The 21,686-nt window shown below is 40.4% G+C and overlaps 1 protein-coding gene across 2 annotated transcripts in view; it reads right to left on the reverse strand.

The window, feature by feature from the left end:
- Positions 1-2,047: 2,047 nt before the first annotated feature.
- LYPLAL1 (lysophospholipase like 1) overlaps positions 2,048-21,686 on the reverse strand; it is a 41,614-nt gene continuing 21,975 nt past the window's right edge. For both annotated transcript variants that reach the window (XM_067564942.1, XM_067564943.1), the window contains exons 3-5: positions 18,390-18,559; positions 4,248-4,363; positions 2,048-3,648 (exon numbers count right to left, since the gene is read on the reverse strand). In XM_067564942.1, coding sequence (XP_067421043.1) covers positions 3,409-3,648; positions 4,248-4,363; positions 18,390-18,559 — 526 coding nt within the window. In that variant the 3' untranslated portion in view covers positions 2,048-3,408. The remainder of the gene's footprint in view (positions 3,649-4,247; positions 4,364-18,389; positions 18,560-21,686) is intronic.

The following is a 21,686-nucleotide window of genomic DNA, read 5'->3' on the forward strand; positions in this document are numbered from 1 at the left end:
ACTTCTTAAAGCACCTATTCCAGAGAGATTTGCTGTGGGTGAAGCTTCCCCTCGGGGAGGCTAGCTCCCCACTCTACCTCTTTCTCCTGCTGCCCGGCCCACACCCACCCCATTCAGGCCCCCTCCTCTCTTCCACACCCCTTCTCCCCCCCAGGTGGTAAGCAACAGTGTGGGGGCTGAGCGGGGGAAGGGATGTGGTGGCAGGGAGACCAAGCAGGGAAGAGGGTGTGTAGAAGAGAGGAAAGGGGACCAAGCAGGGGGAGGAGGGGATGAACACAGCAACGAGTTGGCCAAGCGGGGGAGGGGGCAGGGACTGGGGTGGAGAGGGGGTGGACTGTAGGCAGGCTCACTGGCAGAAGAGGTGGGATGGGGTGCTAGCCTCCCTGAGGGGAAGCTTCACCCACCGCCCATGGCCCAAGCCCTTTTAAAAATCACTAGGCCCCTGGGCAATTGCCTTCCTTTGCACTCTTCCCCCCCATCAGTGGGCTTCTTTCAGAGTTTTGAGATCATAGAACAATTCGTTATCTTTTTGTAACAAAGACTGTTTTTCATAAAACCATTTCCACATTGTGTGTAAATTATAATGTATCTGTTCAGGAGTTGGATATAACTTACCTAACTTCACAGGTATGATACCTAAAGAGAGGAAATGGGGCACAAATTCTGTATCCAAACATCTTCTAAAACATAGTGAAATCCAGATCTGGATCTGACCTTCACAGCTGATATGTAACCTGAATAATGGCACTAAATGAAACTCCAGATCCACTAGGGCTGGGCTGGCTAAACTTACCCTCCAAGCCTCATACGACCATCTTCAGAAGTTAGAGAGCCAGGGCATGCCTGCTGGAGCTCAGGACTTCAACCTTGTAGGGCGTGCCTGCCAGGGCTTCAGCCCTGCTCCTGCTGAAGCTCCAAGGCCCAGCAGGCACAACCCATGGGGCTGAAGCCCTGAGACCCCCCCTCCCTGCTGGGCAGAAGCTCCTAGCCCCACTACCCTACCACAGGGCAGAAGCCCCGAGCTCTCTCCCCCGGTATGCAGAGAATGGGGGAAGGGTTCCGCAAGCCACACTTTAACTGTAAAAGAGCCGCAGTTTGGCCACCCCTGCACTATGGGGTTCAATAAAGGGAACCAAAGTAGTCCATTGAGATTACAAAGAAAGGATAGTCACAAGAACCAGGATTCATTTTGTAACTATTCCTATTCTCAGACTATTTGTTTCAATTTCTTTGAGCTGCTCTCAGATGTTGTTAAAAAGCCATAATGCCAAGATGAAAAGAGCTTGTCATCTCTCCATCTCATTGCACCTGTCACCAGAATGAGTTACCACCCAATGTTAGTGCTTAACAAATTCCCATGACAGCAACTGCAGTAAAGAGCAGAAAATGGTACAAAAACAAAACTGATGCATCGTCATTACACTTTTAAGAGACTACTTGTCACAGGCTGTAATTATGGTTCTGCTAAGGCAATGTTAGCTCAGCTGCTTCAGAGTTTTTCAGTTATTTCAAATAGCATAAGTTTGTGTGCCATTTAAAGTCCTGTTTTTCAGAACAGACTGCTGACTTGCTAATGCCAATGAAATGAAATAAGGCAAAATATTTTTAGCAGCAGGAAGTTGTTACTTGCTACTGCCAATTACATGCCTTGTACTTAATACAGACTTTTTTTTTTCCACTTCACTTACTCTTCAAGATAGGTAAAAACTGTCTTAGGGCTCAACACACAAGAGTAGAAAGAAACCTCTCGGCCCCACAGAGTTGGCCGATCCCACGGAAGCCACAGCCAATACTGGCAATGATTACTGTAACAGAGCATACAACAGTGTCCTAAATCTGCTCTTCAACAAAGGAAGAAGGAGGAGATTAAGCAAGAGACTTGGATGTATTGACTTTGGCAACACAAATACCTTGTCATGCCAATAAAATTATTGAATTTGGGGAGGGGGAATTGGGACAAAGGGAAAAAACACAAAGGAAAAAATGAAATAAGAATAGATTTATCAAACACTGACACAGGACTGAATCATCCACCATAAAAATAATGGAGACATGAGGTTTCTTTATATCACAATCATTGTTATTTACAGCTCTTTTAAATGTACACTGAGGACTCAAGTGTCCTCATATTTTAGTTTAAAACGTGATCCTGCAGGCTGCAAAATACAATTGTTGGCAAAAATATAAGTCACTACAGGCGCTTTTCCCAAAGAATGATTTTCTTCAAAAATAGGGTATATTTAAGAACCATTATGGCACTTTTCACTTAATTATCCCCTATCCTTAAACAACCCAAAACAAAAACAAAAAAACAAATATGGCTTTAACAGCTATTCCAAAACATCACAATGATAGTACATAACAAGCATCAGCAATGAAGCCAAAGACACCTAGTTGTAACTTCCTTAAATATATTGAACACAAACCCCAATGATTTTTGTGAAGTGGAATACAACCCTGTCTGGGTGTGTTTAGCTTTACACACTAAGTCCTATTGAAGCCAATGGGACCACTCAGTGTGTAAAGTTAAGCAGACGCTTAAGTCTGTGCAGGAATGGCACCATAATTTTTCCCCTCAAATGTAACTTGCCTTATTACACACTATTACATTTGTAGACTGTAAAGTTATTTTTATACTTTTAAAAAAAAATCTATTATAGATTTTTCCGTTTTTGAACAAAAATATGATCAACTGGAAAATCATGGAACAATAAAGTTTTGAAAATAGCTTGGGCCATTCAAAAATGGTTTTAATACAGTCAGTATCTTCCACAGCATATTGTGGCTTCCATGTTTTACATGCTGGACAGTAAAAACATACAGTAAGTATTGGTAGTTTAACATCATCCTAGCTAGGTTCTAAGAAAGTTGTATGTAACGCAAGTGTCTATAAGAAGCTGTATTTATATCTATGAAATAGATGAATCACACTCTGAAGACTTGTCTATATGAACAGTTAGTGCATGGCAAACTGGGGTATATGTCTGCTGCACACTAGCCTATGTCACATTAACTGTCCATGTGGACTGTGCTGCCTTGCACTACCCATTCTCTGTGCACTTTGATCTACTTCTGTTTCAAAGCAGGGTAGACCAAAGTGCACTAGGGAACTAGCGAGGCAGCAGGGTTAAGGTGACCAGATAGCAAGTGAAAAATCAGGACAGGGGATTGGGGGGAGGGGAAGAAATAGGCACCTATATAAGACAAAGCCCCAAATATCAGGACCATCCCTATGAAATCGGGACATCTGGTCACCCTAAGCAGGGTCCACATGGATACTTACTGCGCAGCAAGCTGGGTTGTATATATTACCTCTCACGATCCTGCTGTGCGCTGACTATTAGTATAGACAAGCCTTTGCTGTACATAAACATGTTGTTTTGAAATGTTCCTTTAATTTAAATTTATTTATTTATTTGACACTGCAGTCTCCATGGGCAGTTTCTTTACAATCCAGGAGCTCAATTTTTCCAGTTCAATTTTATGTAATTCATGATTAAGATTTGGAAAACTATGAAAGGATGTTGTTACTCCCAATGATTTTAACATGTTGTTGGTTTCTTCGCCCCACGAGTGTGGAACTAACTCATCAGCTGTTCCATGACACTGAAATAATTCAGGAAGGACACTTTCATTTTTCTGTAAAGCCTGAATGGGGGAGAAAGTTCAAATATGGATTTTAGAAGATGCAAATGTTGAACAGATATATTAAAAGTTTGTACATGGAATGTCAATGTACTAAACAAGACCCACTTGTAATTGCAAAAATCTACATGCAGGGTTTGATCTTACTCCAAGAAACATCAATAAAAAGATTCATGTTGATCTGAATACAGCTGAATGGAACCCATGACAACTATAATTTGCTAGATATTCTCAAATAATAGGTACAGTCATTAAAGATGCCATGTAATTCAGCTAAATAGCGTGACAACAAATAACTTGCTTGTCTAATGTGCCATGCACACTTGGCATACTTTGCACAGTGTAATAGCACTGAGTGCAAAAGTAAGCAAATAAACAATGTGTAACAATAAAGGTAGTAGCCTTTATTCCCTGATATTTTGCTTACCAATGTTCTCAGTGCAGGACATTCCCTGGGAATTAATGACCACCTGGAGTTAATCAAGTCCACTCCCCAGGAACTGCCTTGTGCTTCAATTGTTTTTGCCGAATCAGTTTCTCTTTATGGATGGAATTTGTATGCACTCCAAAAGGTATCTGTAAAAAAACTGGCACTCACTCACCTGGTAAACGGCTGATGTCTTATTGAGAAAGCTAGAAAGAGCAAAGACTCCAGCCACATCACGATGACACCTGTATGCTAAATGCATTGCCATGCCACCTCCCATTGAAAAACCTCCTAGAATGTGACCAAAAAGACTGTGATTTAGTTATGTTTTGCTAATCTAACATCTGGCTTGCTTATTTTCAGGATATTTTAGATTTTCAAAAAATATCTGCAATTTTGTATATAGATGTATGTATAATCTTAAACCAAACTAAGATTCAGTTACAAAGCTTGAAAGCTAAAAAAGTAGAGGAGAAATAAATAAAACAAGACAGAGACCATTAAATGAGAGAATTATAAAATAGTACCAACAGCTGCTTGGACATTAGGTATGTGTTTTATAGACAATGTAAAGCAGAATTCCATGCTGTGCGTAGGTCTGTCAACTCTTGTTCTTCAGGAAACTTATTTCATACTTTGTGAGTCTAGCACTCATGAATGATACCAGCATATCATCATCACTGTGCATAATCAATACTCACATCACTGGAACCATGCTAGGCAGACTGAGGGCCTTTTTTTTGCGCGCACGGGACAGATATAGCATGGGAGTGCAGCAGGGCAAGCTGAAGCACTTCCAGGCTAATGGGCCCCAACCCTATTCTGGGGGGCGAACATGCTGAAGGGTCAGAGAATTGGTTACTCTCGCTACCCATTCAACCTTTGGTCTATCTTTTGAGAACAGTAACTAGGCAGCTAACTGCATTTTTTTTTAAAATGACAGATACTTGTCTGTTAGAAAACAGACTGTAAGACCATCACATTACTTTCCATGTATACAATGTATACGGTATTTTATTATTGTATCCAGCTTGTAGAAGGCATGAGAAATGAAGCACTTAGCTGGAATAACTGTCCAGTTGAAATATCTTTCATTGCACAGACATGAGCTGACAGAGAATGGTTATGACTGATACTTAATCAGAACAGTATTATTACACAGTTCGCCTAACGGTGATGCATTTGCTTTGTTCCAAGCAATTAACTGGTGCTAAAAATAGATGCAAAATTCTGAGCTCTGAACTTTTTGAACACAAACTCTGCTGAATATAGATTCAAGGAAAAAGAAATAGAGATGAAATACAGTAGGATTTTGATTGGGGTTTTTAAAGTCAGAATGGCAGGTTGGCATCACACCCACCCACTGGGTTGCCCCAGTTGCACTCTATTTGTGCCCTGACCAGCATTTGCACAAAGCCGATAGCATGGAATTTCTGTAAATACACTGCCCTGAGCATAAATTGCATAAATTGGGTCCTGTGGACTTGACTTGGCCATGTGTTGATACTGTATCCCCAAGGCACAGGGCCCCAGAGACAGAAAAATCTGTCTGGGTGTAAGAAAAGGAATGGTGACAGATAACTACAGGGGACCAGTGCTACCTCAAAAGTGTGAGGCCCTAGTGGGGCGAGGAGGGGAACAGGGGGGGGGACGGACAATCAACATGCCAGAGGAAGTACAGCTATGTGGGGGGAGTCCAGAACACAAAACTTAAAGCTACATCCTTGTCCCACCCCATCTTAAACCCCAAGGAGGAAGCCACTGCAAATACTTCCTGGCCTTCTCCAGCAGGAAATTTTCTTTTGGGCACAAGGTCTCCCGCATTTGTGTATCAAGCACGATGCTCAAGTGCAAAGGCAAAACAGAAAACTCAAAAAACCACCACAGAAAATCCCTCAACTATAAACGGAGCTTGAGAGAGAGAGAGAGAGAGAGAGAGAGAGCGCGCGCTTCTGAACATTTAGATAAAATGTTACAACTACCCAAAACTCACATATATAAAACAGCAATATGTCTCGGCTGAAATGTGTTTTATTTTCTCTAGTGAGATCCAATTGTTTTCTCACTCACTTCCTCATGCCACTCAGGAATGATGCCATCTCCCAAACTCATAAAAATATAGTATACTACACTCCAAAAGATTATTTTGTGTTTATATTCATACATATATATAAATTAATACACACAGGGTACACACAGATACACAATGTCCATATGTAAATGTAAGCACATTTTTATGTTTTAGAATCTAGACAAATGTATGCACTGAAAACTCATTACTAGTTTGTAAATGATTTAATCTAAAATTTTGCACCCGATTAGTCATAATCTGGCAAGACTATCTGCAATTACTCACTAGCAGTCTTTGACAATGCAGTCACCTTCTGTGTAGAAGAATATTAGGTAATGGTGCTTTCATGTGGCTCATACTACTATGAGAAAATTTAATACAAAAGGCTAGTTCTTTGAATTCAGTTTTCCATGGGAAAATCTGCACTTTATCACTCAATACCACAGTAGCGTCTGGGTAAATACTATATAGTAGACAGTGATTTCAATGAGTATTTATACATGAAGGCAAAATGTTATGATTCCAAAAGGATAATATTTCAATGTAGGTCTAAGTTTGACATAATACATAAAACACATGTTCACACAAGGAGTTTTTTTTTTAATGAAATATTAAAATTAAAAAAAATATATACACATAGGTGTTACAGAAAATAAGATCTTGCAACCAACATAACTTACAGGATGCAAGCAAACATACAGGATAAGTACATGCAGGTTTAAGTACCAATTACCTCAGTGCAAGGAAAGCTAGCATGGAACACGCAAGGCTTACAAAATTACTAACCATATTCTGTTGTGCGTATCCATCAAAATCAATTATGCAAGTTCAGATGTTTTAATCTTAGATGTATAAACAGCAGATTTGTTCAAGACCACTACACCCCCAAGAAGTACAGTGGGTGCCATTAAAAGATCAGAATTTGCCAAGAGGTTCCACAGAGAAAATATCTGCAAATACCACAGTTTTTCCCTTATAACTTACAATTGGATAGATCTGTGGTTAGTGCTTTATAACAGTTAGTAAATGGTGGCTTTATAATGGATTCTCCTGCATGTCAAGAACAGTGATCAAAGAGCAGTATAGTTCCCGGTGGCCCTGATTGAACAAAGTACTTCACTGTTTGCCCTAACCTGAAGCACGGTGTGACGGAGTCCCATGGGAACAGCATTCTGGAACCACTCGGGGTGAAGCCAGACAGGACTCTCGTAGTCAGGATTTACCCTCAGGTTCCCTCACACCAGTGCAGCTGCCTCCTGAATCTGTCCTCTGAGCGTTCAGCACCCCTGCTCCGCCTGAGCCGCCCTCAGTGAGTCCCCCAGGATATGACACCTGGGGAGTTCTTACACACCCCCAAAGGGGCCAGGCACCCCACCTCGCAGTCAGAAGCGATTCACAGCCAGCGTGGAAGTCAGAAGGGTTTATTAGTTCTCAAGATCACAGCGTACAAAGTCTTTGTTAGCAGAGGAATCAAAAGCTACAGCAGTGACCAACTGGGGAGCCCCAGAGCCCCATTCTCAGGCTCTGCTCCCTGCGACCCTGCCCCCCATGGGGGACTGGCCCTTCCAGCCAGACACCCCCAGAAATGCCCTATTGCCCTTCCCCAGTCCTTTGTCTCTTTCCCAGGCAAGGTATCCACCCCTCATCTCTGCCTGCTGCAACCTGTTACAACCGGTCGCAGGTGGTTGACCCAGGGCAGAGGGGTTCTGGTTATTGTTTGTGTACGTGTGGCTGGGGAAGGTCCATCTGCACTAGTGGTCTCTGCAATGATCACTCACCCAGGCCCCATCACCAAAATACATGAGTAACACATAGGGGAAACTGAGGCACACATACCACACTCAGAGAAAACCCCAAGAATATCTCCACTTCATCACACATGCAAATAATCCTATTAAAGTCAAAGGGATGACGTACATGCTTAAAATTAGGCAGACACTCATTAGGCCCCAATTCAACAAGGCTTCTCCAAAGTTAGCACCTGAGGTACTACATCAAAACCTGCTCTGATGGGGCTGAAGTCTGTTTCTGTAACAGGTCTGCCATCCAAGTGTGTCCTCTCTGAAAGTCAACCACTATTAAGAGAGAAGGATATGGATAAAGTGAACTTTTAGCACACACTGCCCATGTGGAGAAAACTGCTTGTTGTTGAAATAGCTAGTTATGCGCTTTCAGCTGAAATCAGAACCTTTCACATCCTTGATTTCCAAATGAAGAGCTTGAATCAAGGTTGAGCTCTGCATTTGTGATACCAATGTTAAAAGCAAGAGATTTAAGACAGGCTGTTCTCTAGAACCTCAGGTACAATATAGAGTAATTCAATCATTCAATGGTATGGTGACATAATCTGGGAGGAGCAGGTAGAGACTGTACTTCCCCTAAACATTTTATTCCCTCTCAAGAAAGATTAAATGCCAACCATGACTGCCATGTTTCAGTGGCAAGTAAAGAAATTCTTCCATATACAATTATAAAAGGGCTTTAGGATTTTTCATAATGAGATATTTTGTGCAAATGTAACATCTTCAAGCTGGATTCCCCTTAAACTTTTAAATTTCAATAAGGTTACTCCAAATAGACACCTGTGAGATGAGAATCAGAACCGTATGTGAAGCAAAATCCATTGCTTCAATCACTATGTTTAAACTCAGGAATCTACAACTTTGCTTACTATCATAGTTCAGTTATATTCATTTCTTTGCATTACTCACAACCCTCTATTTCTCACTCATCAAACAATGCTTTGGGTCTCATATCTGTAAAAGAATTCCTAATTTCATTACCCAGAATGAAGGACACTTTAGCTAAGGTCTCTCTTAGAAGTGCCCTGTATACCTACCAGCATGTTAGCAATTTATCTTCTGATATCCCTTATTACAGTGTGTTTGATTTCCTATCCCTGACTTCAGATGTTCAGTTCTGTGTCTTAAAAAGAGGAAGAATATCTTTTTTCTCAGTCAAGCAGACTGCATCTTATAATAGGCTCTAGGGCGTCTGTCTCACTAACGGTTTTCTGCTTCACAGAAATCAGAGACTGGAAAATGCACTAGTAAATTTGTTGTTGAGAATAATCTTAGATTTACAGTGGAATGGACTAGGTGGCTAGTTAGATTTTTCCATCTAGCTTTAAAATGTTCAAAGCCACTTGCTATTCTACAGACAACAGATCATCCCATTCGGAAGCTTTCCCTAATATTCAACTTAAAACATTCCCTTTCTTAATTTCACCAAATTACTCCAAATTTAGCACCACAAATAATTCTGCCCTTCTTCCTTGGTGTTTTAATGTTTTACAGCACTAAGCCTAGATTCTTCTCTCTCACACACTGACATAAATCAGGAGTTGCTCCACTGAGTCATAATTACACTGGTGTAACTCCCTTGATCTAAGTGAGAGGAAAACAAGGCCTTTAATCATATGTATCAGCCAAACAATATGTATTGAGCTTTTTAGACTCTTTCCTCATTAGTCAGTCCCTTCTTCAATAATTTTTCCTGCTCTTCCCTGAATTCCTTCCAGTTTATCAAAATATTTCTGATAATAAATTGGCCAGAAATGGACATAATATGTAGTCCACCAGCATGGTATGAGACTTCTTGCCCATTTTGCTGCCATGATGCACTGTATATTCAGGTCTAATTTGCTGTCCACTCTTTCAGCATTATAGATTCTCAGATTTATCCTTTCCGTTGAATATCTGAGTTTAGGATCATTAATAATCAGAAGTATTAGCTTGTATTTTTCCAAGATAACTTTCATTTTGTTATTTTCTGCCCACCCTTCTGCCCTTTCTAGGGACCTTTTGTGCAATTTCTCTTTCCCCGGTGGTGAATGTATCAACAGATCCTAACAAGTGACCTGCAAAGAGACTCATTGATTTGAAACAAGAAGGTAAAGACCACATATTTCCATAGGCATAAATACACTACAGTACCCCACTTAGACACTTCTCCCAACCTGTTGAAGTTTGCCGTGAGCTGAACGGTAAATATCAATCAAGCACAAAGTACAAAAGTATAATATGAGCCTGTGGCCACCAGCTGAACCGAAAGAGTGGGTGGGGCAAGAGAGAAAGTGCCTTGACAAGACAACATAACAATAGCCTATTATTGTACATATGAACAGTTACTGTATCCCAGAACTAATAGGGCACATATTTGAATATTACGACAGTGGATGAATGTTAATGGGATAGCACATTTTCTTTATCTATTCCATCCAAAGAACTCCCTGAACATTCTTGTCTTTTGTAAGTTCCTCTAGGCAAGGACCATGTCTCCTTATGACCATTATCTCCTAGGAACACTGAAATGTATAGTGTACGATTCCTCTGTTTGCTTTCAGTAATTTCTTAATGCCTTTACAAGGATAAAGGCAGCTTCCCTTTAGTAGCCAAACACTTTCTCTTTTTACAAATTGGGAGCATGAATGAATTTGCTGTTCAGGTGTTTCTCCTGAGAAAATACTTGAGCAACGACATGTTTTCAGTGAATAGCTAAATGGCATAAGTGACACAAGTTCTACATTTTTATTGTAAAAGTGATACTTTTTTGCTGCATGTATTGTTTCATGCTGGAACTCAAAGAAATTTTGCCACATTTTCATAAGACTACAATTTTTAAAGTACATTGGCAGAAAAGTAAAGACTAGCACGAAATGTCAATTCAGCTTTTTAGCTGGTCCTCCTCTTAATACAACTATAGTTTAATTCCTATTTCAGTATGCCTTTATGAAGATGAGACTACAGATCAGGTACAGGGAAGATATCTGTCAAACATAACAAGAGTTACCTCTTAAAAGTTTCTAGTGTGGACCTGGCCTAATGCACAGCAATGACCTGCAACTATAAAGAAGAAATTTTTCTGCTAACAGAAATATTAAACAGTGAAACAAGATTGCCAAGGAAGGTTTTTGAAGCCTTACTTGACAGATTAGATTAAAAACTCCATTTATTTCCACCTCTCCACCCCCCTGCGCCAACTTTGCTCCCTATGAGTCTCCAAGCCTCCCTCACAACCCCACATTTTAAAATCTATATCTCACTCCCACCTTTGTACCTTCTTCCATGCAGCTTCATGACTTGGGAAGTTGTCTCCCTACTCTTAAGCACCAAACCACCTTTGCTCTTTTCAGCTCCCTATTTAAAAAAGGGGCCTCTTATTCTGGGTTGCCTTTCAGAGATGAATCTCCAAAAGGTACCTAATACAATGTCAAGACGGAACCATCATCTAGTCTGTCTGTATCATACTGTCTCTCTCATTTGGGCCCTGATCTTGAAGATGCTTAACAGCACGAATAGTTCCATTTCAATTGGGCTACTCATCTACATAAGCATTTGAAGGATCAGGGTTTACATGCAGCAGAAACTGTTTTCATGTATATTTCTATGAATCTGAGCACCCAGTTGGCATTAAAATAAAAGTAAAACAAACAATGGTAAGAGCTTCTTGAAATATTTTGAAATTTGAAGACACAAATCTTTTGAATTTTTTGCTGTAATTTCTCCCATTTTTTAAAAGCCAGCACTAATAATAAAAGATTAGCATACAGAATAATGTTGCATGGCAACTGTAAGATGACCCAGAAGGTTTTTTCCAATTCTGCCATCAATGATTGCATGCGTTTACAGAAATGTTCCAACAATGGATTTCACCCAGGTACATGACAAGCTGGTGATCCAAATGCCTGATCAGATTCAGGATTGCTTATCACCATCTGGTTGGTGATGCCCAAGTATTATGAAATCCATATGCTACTTGCTCAAAGCAACACTGATAAATTTGAGAATTTGTCTGAATTCAACAAAGATAAGTACAAAAGTACTATACTTAGGAAGGAAAAAAAATCAAATGCACACCTACAAAATGGGGAATAACTGCTGAAAAGGATCTGAGGGTTATAGTGGAACAAAAATTTGAATATGAATCAACAATGTGATGCAGTTGTAAAAAAGGCTAGCATCATCCTGGGTTGTATTAACAGGAGTGTCATATGTAAGACACAAGAAGTAATTATCCCTCTCTACTTGACACCGGTAAGGCCTCAGTTGGAGTACTGTGTCCAACTGCAGAGGACAGCAACAAAAATTATCAAAGGTTTAGAAAACCAGACCAATGGGAAAAGGTTAAAAAACTGGGCATATTTATTCTTGAGAAAAAAATACTGAAGGGGGACCTGGTATCAGTCTTCAAATATGTTAAGGGCTGTTCTAAAGAGGACTGTGATCACTTGTTCCTCATGTCCACTGAAGATAGGACAAGAAGTAATGGACTTAATCTGAAGCAAGGGAGATTTAGGTTAGAAATTAGGAAAAACTTTCTACCTATAAAGGATGGTTAAGTTCTGGAACAGACTTCTAAGGGAGGTAGTGGATTCCCATCATTAAAAATTTTAAAGAACAATTTGGACAAACACCTGTCAGGGATGGTCTATGTTGCCCATTATAAGTGATCAATAATAAACATATTTTGAAAAATTAGTTGCATTGATTATAAAGATATGAACATGGCTGAACTAAGTAACTGCTGATTTTATTGCTGTAAATCTCATCCTTCCTTACACCGACCATTCCCTACTGTTTGTTAAGCTTGCATCATCCCTGCATCATGCATATCTAAATTAGAATGCAAATCTTTCATAACCTATGTCTTTCTGTGTGCTCTGTAAGACAACTAGTACAGTTTCGGGTGCTGTAAAAATAAACCATCACTCAGGACTAAGGCTATATGTAGACTGACGGTGGCAAATTCGCAGCTGTCAGATGGATGTATCCGGATTGATTGAGCAGAAGTGGAGACCCGCTCCATCGACCTGGAAATCGACACTATTAACCCACCTCCCCCAGGTGGAGTAACTCTGTGTCAATGGGAGCACATTTCCCATCAGCGCAGCGAACTGAAGACACTGTGGTAAGTTAGGAAGTCGACAGGAGATATACAAACTACTCTAGTCTACGTAGCTTGCGTATCTCCCATCGACTGCCGCCAAATTTGGCGGCAAGTGTAGGCATGTTCTAAGAAACTGAAGCATCTGATCTTATAGCAGATATTATTAGCTACATCCACCCTCTGCTAGCATGCCCATTTGACTTTTCTCCTGTTCACTCACATAGGATGAAGGAAGAGGAGAAGAATCGAAAGGGTTGGGAGTGTGACCATGGACAAATATAAAGGCTTGGTCACAAAAATCTTCACCCCAAAATGAAAGTGAAAGGATACTTTAAATCAACACTTACCAAATTTGACCAAAACTCCCCAACATTTATATTATAGTGAATTAAGTTAAGTTATGGAGAATAGAGACTGATAGTACTGGTTTGAGCCACGCGTTTCTTAGGTATACTTAAGATAAGCCACACGTGCGTGCGCACACACACACAAAATCCTACTTCAACTTCTTAGCGTTCAGATGCTACAGGAATGGGCAGCAGCACACAACCCTAAATTTACCTCTGGAGAGTTCTGCAGTAAGTGTCCTTACATGAAAGATAACATACTTCATCTTCCCAAAAATTGCAAAAGATGCAAGATCACAGGACTTGGAGGCTGGGGACATAAAAAGCCTTGGCTGTACGTGAAGTTGCTTGCCCAGCATATTTTAATGATTTATTGTTGATTTTTCATCTCCCAGTACTTACAATACCCTCTTTCTCTGAGATGTCAAATGCCAAGATATTTCCTCCCCCATCTCATTTTCACACATACTGAGAGGGATGACTATGCCAATATTTATAAGAGACACAGCCCTTTCATGTTACTTCCACCATGGTTCAGTAGCTGTGTAAGAAGTCTAGCAATAAACAAAAAAGTGGTTGTGTGTCTCACGTTATTGTTATAGTACAAGGGGTCAGGAATCATGCATGTATTTTTTGGCACATGATCAAATCTACAGGACTGTTATTGAAAGTTTATTTTCACTGGCTGCTTATACAAGTGACTACAGGTGGCAAAGACCAACGTGCTTGGATCAGCATTTCTGTGGTATATAAAAAGTGAACTGTAAAACTAGGAAAGTAGTAGTAAATCAGGGGGAGAAAATGAGGGAAAAAAGTCAGCTTTTGCATAGGTATCCAAACATCATAAGTGAACGTTAGAGCAGGCTTCAGTAGTAATTTTTAAATCTAAGGATCTTTTGAGATTCCCACATAACCAGGGTGCTTATACTGTAGTGGTGGGTGCAGTATAAAAACCTAGATTTTAATAGAAGAAAAATTATTCTCAAGTGTTCTAAAATTTCAGCATGATTTGTATATGTTAGGATCTGCCCAATTTGGCATTAAACACAGACGTTTATAACAACAGTTAAACATATTCGTTATTTTAAAGGGGGCAGTGCCAGAATTTGACCAGTTTTAACACTCCTTTGTATCTTTAAAAGCCATACTACTACTACTTTTAAGGTTATTTTTAACAAGTATGTTTTAGCTAATAACAGCAAGACCCAACTATAACAAATCAATGTGTGCACACAATTGAAGGTGGTGGTGGGACATTTGGCAAGAAATGGCTTTCATTTTCAAATTCTGGATGGTGTTATTGCTACACAACAATTGAATACATTCTCTCTTCTTTTTTTAGTTTATGAAAAAATTCTTTGCTAGTGTTCTTTTGAGTTGGAAATCTTGCTACCTTTGTAAGACTCTGTGATGCTTTGAAAGTAACTTCTGAAAACTTTTTCTGAAAGACTAACAATTATGGGCTGTGTACTGCCTTCAATCACTGCATAGAACTCCCACAGAACTCGTAGCACACTTTTCCTCAAGTGTATTAAAAGATGTATGTATTTAAACTGTTAACCTTAGACTGTATATTTCAAAATGAGGATGTGATACTATTAAGGAGACTGTTCTTCTGCTCTATAGGAATTAGTTCAAAGTGAAGGGGAAGGAGTGGCAGTACACTATCCATATTCCACCTTCAAACTGGATATTTTTGCTAAACATTTCATTTTAACAATGTTGACCCTTGAGCAGTCGTCATTAGGATTCAGAATTAACTGTGTTATTGAGATGAATAGTGTAGGCCACAACTCTTTTAGGAATAAATGCTCCTACTGTACTCACAAACCCCAACCCTGTGTAAAGCCTGAATCAGAGTAGGAAGGACAGTCACCCTCCAGAGGACCATGACGGAAAAGTTCTGCCTTTCCATTCCTTGAATTCCCCTCTCTCTCTCTCTCTCTCTCTCTCTGTCCATCCCTTCCCACTTATCCTCCTTTGTTTCAAACTGTTCTCCTGTCCTACTCTACATAACTGTCAGCTACCACCCACTTTCCTTCCTAATTTTAATATCTGACTCTCGCTCCACTCACCCTCAACCTGCAACTTCCACATTGACATCCCCTTTGACTTCGTATCCTCCTTTGACTTTCATCACTGAATTAATTCCCACTCACTAAAATGTCTACTCCCTCAATCTTGTCTTCAAAAACACTGTTACTCTGTTCCTTCAATATCTGTGTTTTCATACCTTGGCTATCATCTCATCTCCTTCAACACCCACTTGTCCATCCATCCAGCCTGTGCTACTCTCAGCCCATTACCACTCTTGACTTATCTGCCACTTTAAGTCTCACTCTCTCCTTCATTGACTCTATTGTCTAATTCCTCCACACCTCTTTTCCACAGAAAAATATCCCACTAATTTGCCACATGGCTCACCACCACCATTCAATTTCTCTGCATCTGAACCACTGAATACCTCTAGAGAAACTATAAGCTTTTTTTTTACTTCCTTGTCAGAAGCACTCCACCTCTCTCTCCTCACTATATCCATGAATCAGCTGCCTGTTCGCCATCCTCTCCTAAAATGCTCTTCCCCCTTCAGGTAGACTGTTTCTGGGGTCTGATGTGACTTCCCACTTTCTTCTCCTCCTTCCATTACTCTTTATCCTCTGTCACTGATGTTCCTCACCTGCTGTCCTCTCCAATCCTTCCATCTGCCTCATAACACCATCTTCTCCCTCCCTTTGCCCCTACCCTTCCTTGAATTTTCCCTTAATATTTCATTCAGATCAGGTTCCAACACACCAGTCTCTCCCATATTCAGAAAAATTCCAGGTCCTGCAGCTCTAGGTTTGCTGATAAAGCTTACCATAAAAACACCCTGTTGCCCAAAAGTTACACACAAAAAGGCACATTTGCAAGGTGCCTTTACAATGTCAACAGTTTTCTGTAAGAGTCAAAAGTAGTATATGGCCAACAGTTCACACTGAGTCGCATCCCTCACAGCCAATTAAGTCACCTTACTCTAGTCCAGATCCATGTTATAACCATTCTTTCCTTAAAGGAACTCAAAACCTGATTCTCTGCTGCCTCTCACCCTGGGGAGTCCTTCACATCTGTGCAGAGGGAGTATACAGCCTTACCAGTTTGATTTAGCAGTACTTTAGACCCCTTTTGCAGAGGTGTAAATGACACCACGTATCTACATGGTCATGGAGAATAAGGCCTTGTGCACCAGATTTTCCACACTCACATTCTCATCTCCCCTATGTACACATTTGCACTTATTTGGCATGATGCTGGACTACTGATTCCGTCCTTATTTTATTATTAGTCATCCTAGTGTCTAGAACAGTGGTTCTTAACCTTTCCAAAATACTGTACCCCTGAAGCCTGAGTCCCACCCCCACGGGGCTGAGGCATGTAACTTAGTTTCATGGCGCCCCTGTGGCTCCAGGCAATTGCCTTTCTTGCCACCCCCAATACCAGCTCTGCACTTGCGACCCCTCTAAAACCCCAGGTTAAGAAACACTGGTCTAGAAGCTCCAACTGAGATCAGGATCCTATTGTGCTAACCACAATACATTCAAGTAGCAACAGAACTTCTCCCAAAGAGCTTGCAATCTACATAGACAGGACAGACAACAGGTGGGAGAAAAAACATATCATTATCCTCAATTTAAAGATAGAGAACTTAAACACAGAGGCTGGAAATTTCAAACGAGACTAAGGGATGGAGACAACTAACCTCTATTACTTCCTTATATGGTTTCCCAGATTGAAAGTGTGTCTCAGAGCCTGCAATCTCACTATTTTTATTTTCCGAGGTTAGAGGGGGAAAAAAAAAATCTAGCAGCAGAATGAATCAGTGTGTAGAACATCTCCCCCATTAGTCCCAGAAAAAAGCACTTGCTCTTCTTCAGCTGTCTCCATGCCTGCAGGTATAACACAGGAAACCCAGATCAAAGGGACTGTGCTGACAGCCATTCAAAACAATACATTCTGCAGCCAAGGCAATGAGCCACCACGGAAAAATAAACAGTGACCTTCAAAAGAGCAACACAGGGCTGGGCCAAGAAAAAAATGTAGGCTGAATGGTACTCGCTCCACCGTTCAGGAACTCAGTGGCAGGAGTCAGTTGGCCTTGATCTCAGAAGTTCCCACATTAAAAGATTTTTCTAGTCTGAAATATTTAGTCGTGTAAGCATAGAACGAGGAGTCAGGCACTCCTGAGTCCTAATTTCACCTCTGACTTATGCTACTTCTGTGCCTCAGCTTCTCTGCTTCAATTTCCTCATCGGTAAAACAGGAATGATACAGCATGTACCTCCAGAGTGCTTGAAGATTTAGTAGATATTTGTACAATGTTCTGAAGATGTAATGACCTAGTTAAATGCTAAACATGATAAGTAAATGCATTTGTTACCAAGTTCTACCATTACCGAACAATTCACAGGATTTTTGTTTTTTCATGACTGAACTCCTGTGAAGCAACTACAGCAGTAGAGAGGATACAATGTGTAACAATTTGTGTTGTCTAGATGCTTACTGAAATAAGAAACTACACTGCCTTTGAAAAAACTCAAAATTTATGTTCTTCAGAAGCCCTTTGACTATGAAGAGACCAGACAGAAATAGCAAAATAAAAACAAGCTAGATATTGTTGACTGGTATTTAAATTCCAATGTTAAATGAGCAGTTCAAAAAAAACCAACCAAACAAAAGCCTTATGTTTAATTTGATGGGACAGAGTACTCACTGAGCCAGATTCTGCATATATTTGCACCCACACCACCTCATTGAATTCAAAACACTTTTAAGGGTGTAAGTGATGGCTGAATTTGAGCCACCAAGGGCTAGATCCTTCAAGACTGAGTGCTCTCAACTCTCAATGAAGATCAATGAGACCTGGGGCTGCTCAACATGTACAAGAATTGCTCATCCAATTTGCAGGATGGATTCCAATGGGAACCCAAAGTGAGATACTCTCTCAAGGTATAAACATAAAAAAAAAAACCCTTACCTAAAATTATCCTATTCTTGCTGATGCCATTTTTCACCTCATCATCAATCAAGTCTGTAAGCACCCGACACATTGAGTCAATGGTTTCACTGTGTTCCGGACAGTCATCAGAGATCTTCCATCTGTCAAACCACACAGTGGAGAGGGCCCCTCTCATAGGTGTATATGGTCTGGGGGAAAAGAAAAGAAAGGTTGATTAGAAATGTATGAGAACAAAGGCATTCAGTACAACCACGGTAAATAACAGACAATTTGGTTACTGACTGAAAGAGGAGAGAAGAAATCAATTAATTCTCTCTCAATTCTATGTGTCTAATTTAAACATTACTCACCACTAGTTATACAAAGTCTCACTCCTATAAAGGGTGAGGACATTTAGAAAACTGTTTAAAATACAAATGCAAGTTTCAATCAGCACAAGGTCATGGCTGCATAGTATCATATAGTAAGTCTTTTAGAGCCCAACCTTGCCAACAGATCTGTGGGTGCAACTTCAATTCCTGAGCATACTTACTGTTGAAATAAATGGGAGCAGGGGGTGAGTGCATGCTGATCTATTTTCTATGGGTTATAAGATCGTCAGGTCAGATACTTTGTGTGTGTCTCGGGGAGTGCTGAATTGGTATCAGGAATTAAGGCTGAGATTTTTCAAAGCCACATTGAGGATTCTGAGGCACAATTCCCACTGAAAGCAATAGGAGGTTGTTAGGTTTTTTTAAAATCTTCTCTGCACCGATGGAAATTTCAGCCTGTGTGAGTGTGTATGTGCGAGAGAGAAAATGATTGAGTGGCGAGAGAGTTTCTCTTAATAATTCAGATAACTTTATAAATAAGGTTGAAAAATACAACTTTCCTTATCTGGTCAGCATTCGGGTGGAAATTAGGGGTGTTATTTTACACTTTTCTTTGCAGGACTGTAGTATGAGATTAGTATCACAAATAACTTACATACTGACCAAAACTCAAAAAAATCAAGGAAGTTGCAATTCAAAGGAGGAGACACTTGATTTTTATGATGATGAATTGGGCCCCTAAAATCCCCAGAAAGATGATCTAATTGCCTTACAATGGTAACACAATTCAATACCAAGCCTACTACAGTGAGATCAGTGCTTCATCTCAAGTGGGTCAAAACCAAGACCCCTAAAATCCTTAATTGCTATGTTTAATCAAGGGGCACATTTTTCACTCTAAACTTAAGCTCAGAAAAGCAGAGATCAGATTACAATAGTTGCCTACAAACAGACAGCCTTTGATAAATTTGTCTGGCTAGGAACCCACAGAAAATGAAAATGAAGCCTTCAGTCTTCTATCTGGATTTTTTCACTGCTAAGGTTTAAACAAAATACTACTAAACAAGAACAAGAAAGCCACTAGCAATCCCAAATATTCTTAATGAAGGGACAAATTCCGCCTTTACTTATACCATTAGGATTGCAGATGTGTGAAGTAGAAGGGTCTATTTCTAAACCAGAAAGACTGCTGCATGTTAAAACATACAATAGGTAGTATATTATTTATATTACCTTAGCACCCCAGAGCCCTAGTTATGGACCAGGATCTCACCGTACTAGCCACTACATGAACACAGAACAAAAAGATGGTCCCTGACTCAAACAGTTCACAATCTAAGTATAGGCACATAGAAGATAACAGGAACAAATCATGCCAAACCAACCTACTTTCCTTCTTTGACAAGGTTCCTGGCATAGTGCATGGGGGGGGGGGGAGAGGGGGGGGGAAACAGTCAACATGATTTAAGTAAAGTTTTTGACACTGTCCCCCTACCCCCTCCCCGCCCCTCCCAGTAAATGCGGTCTTGATTAAATTACTATAAAGTGGGTGCACAACTGGTTAAAAACCATACTCAGAGAGTAGTAATCAATGGCTTGTTAAACTGGGAGGATTTATCTAATGGGTACCACAGGGGTCTGTTCTGGGTTCAGTACTATTCAAGATTTTCATTAACATGGATAATGGAGTGGAGAATATACTTATAAAATTTGTGGATGACACCAAATTGGGATGGATTGTAAACATTTGGGAGGACAGTATTAGATTTCAGAATGACATCGATAAATTAGAGAATTGATCTGAAATCCAATAAAGACAAGTGCAAAGTACTTCACTTATGAAGGAAAAATGAAATCTACAAAATGGATAATAACTGGCTAAGCAGTAATATTACTAAAGGATCTGTGGGTTATAGTGGATCACAAATTGAATATGAGCTAACAATGTGATGCAACTGTGAAAAAGGCAAATATTCTGGGGAATATCATCAGGAGCATCCTATGTAATGCATGGAAGGTAACTCTTCCGCTCAACTCAGCACTGGCAAGACTTCAGCTGAAGTACTGTGTCCAGTTTTAGGTACTACACTTTAAGAAAGAGGTAGACAAACTGCAGAGTCCAGAGGAGAGCAATAAAAATGAAAAAAGAATTTAGAAAACCTGACCTATGTTTACAAAAACTAGGTATGTTTAGTCTAGAGAAAAGAAGACTGAGAGGGGACCTGATAACAGTCTTCAAACATGTCAAGGGCCATTATAAAGAGGACTGTGATCAATTGTTCTCCACTTCCACTGAAGGTAGGACAAGTAATGAGCTCAATTTGCAGGCAGGGAGATTAAGGTTAGATATTAGGAAAAGCTTTCTGATTATAAGGATAGTTAAGCACATAAAATAGGCTTCCAATGGAGGCTGTAGAATCCCTGTCAGTGGAGGTCCACAAAAGATCTGCAAGTGGTCTTCGATCCCAAGATCTCACTGGTTTTTCCACTCTGCTCGCTGGCAACACAATTGCAACCTAGACCTCACCATTGTTTCCAAAGATCAAAGCAAGAGTATGTTTCATGTATCCCACAAAATACTTCCCAACTTCCCCAACAGCCAACACAGGCCCATCACCGCCCATTTTGGCATCGAAATCCCCATGATTTTGTTGAATCAACTCCCATGGTGGAACCTAGCCAAAGCCGGCTGAGATTGTTACAGGGAAACCTTTGGAAAAGTGGTGATCTGAATCCCCGTGACACCAGAATATTATCACCTGTTCGTTGGCCTCCTTACTGCCACTGCCAAGAAGAGTATCCCCTGGGGCTTCCGGAAAGAATACACTCCCTGATAGACAAGAGAGATCCCGGATCTACACTCAGTGCAACCAGTCGGGCAATGGACAGTTTGCGAAGGCCCTGTTACTGTCTATGGACTCAGCCAGACACGAAAGGTGGATTGTGTGTGTTGAAGTTCATACACTGTAGTCACTATGCCTGGGCCTTACTATGGCATCTCGGA

The sequence above is a fragment of the Emydura macquarii genome, unplaced genomic scaffold (genome assembly GCF_026122565.2).
Source record: "Emydura macquarii macquarii isolate MOO-44397 ecotype Brisbane River unplaced genomic scaffold, CSIRO-AGI_Emac_v2 contig_2676, whole genome shotgun sequence".
NCBI lineage: Eukaryota > Metazoa > Chordata > Testudines > Chelidae > Emydura > Emydura macquarii.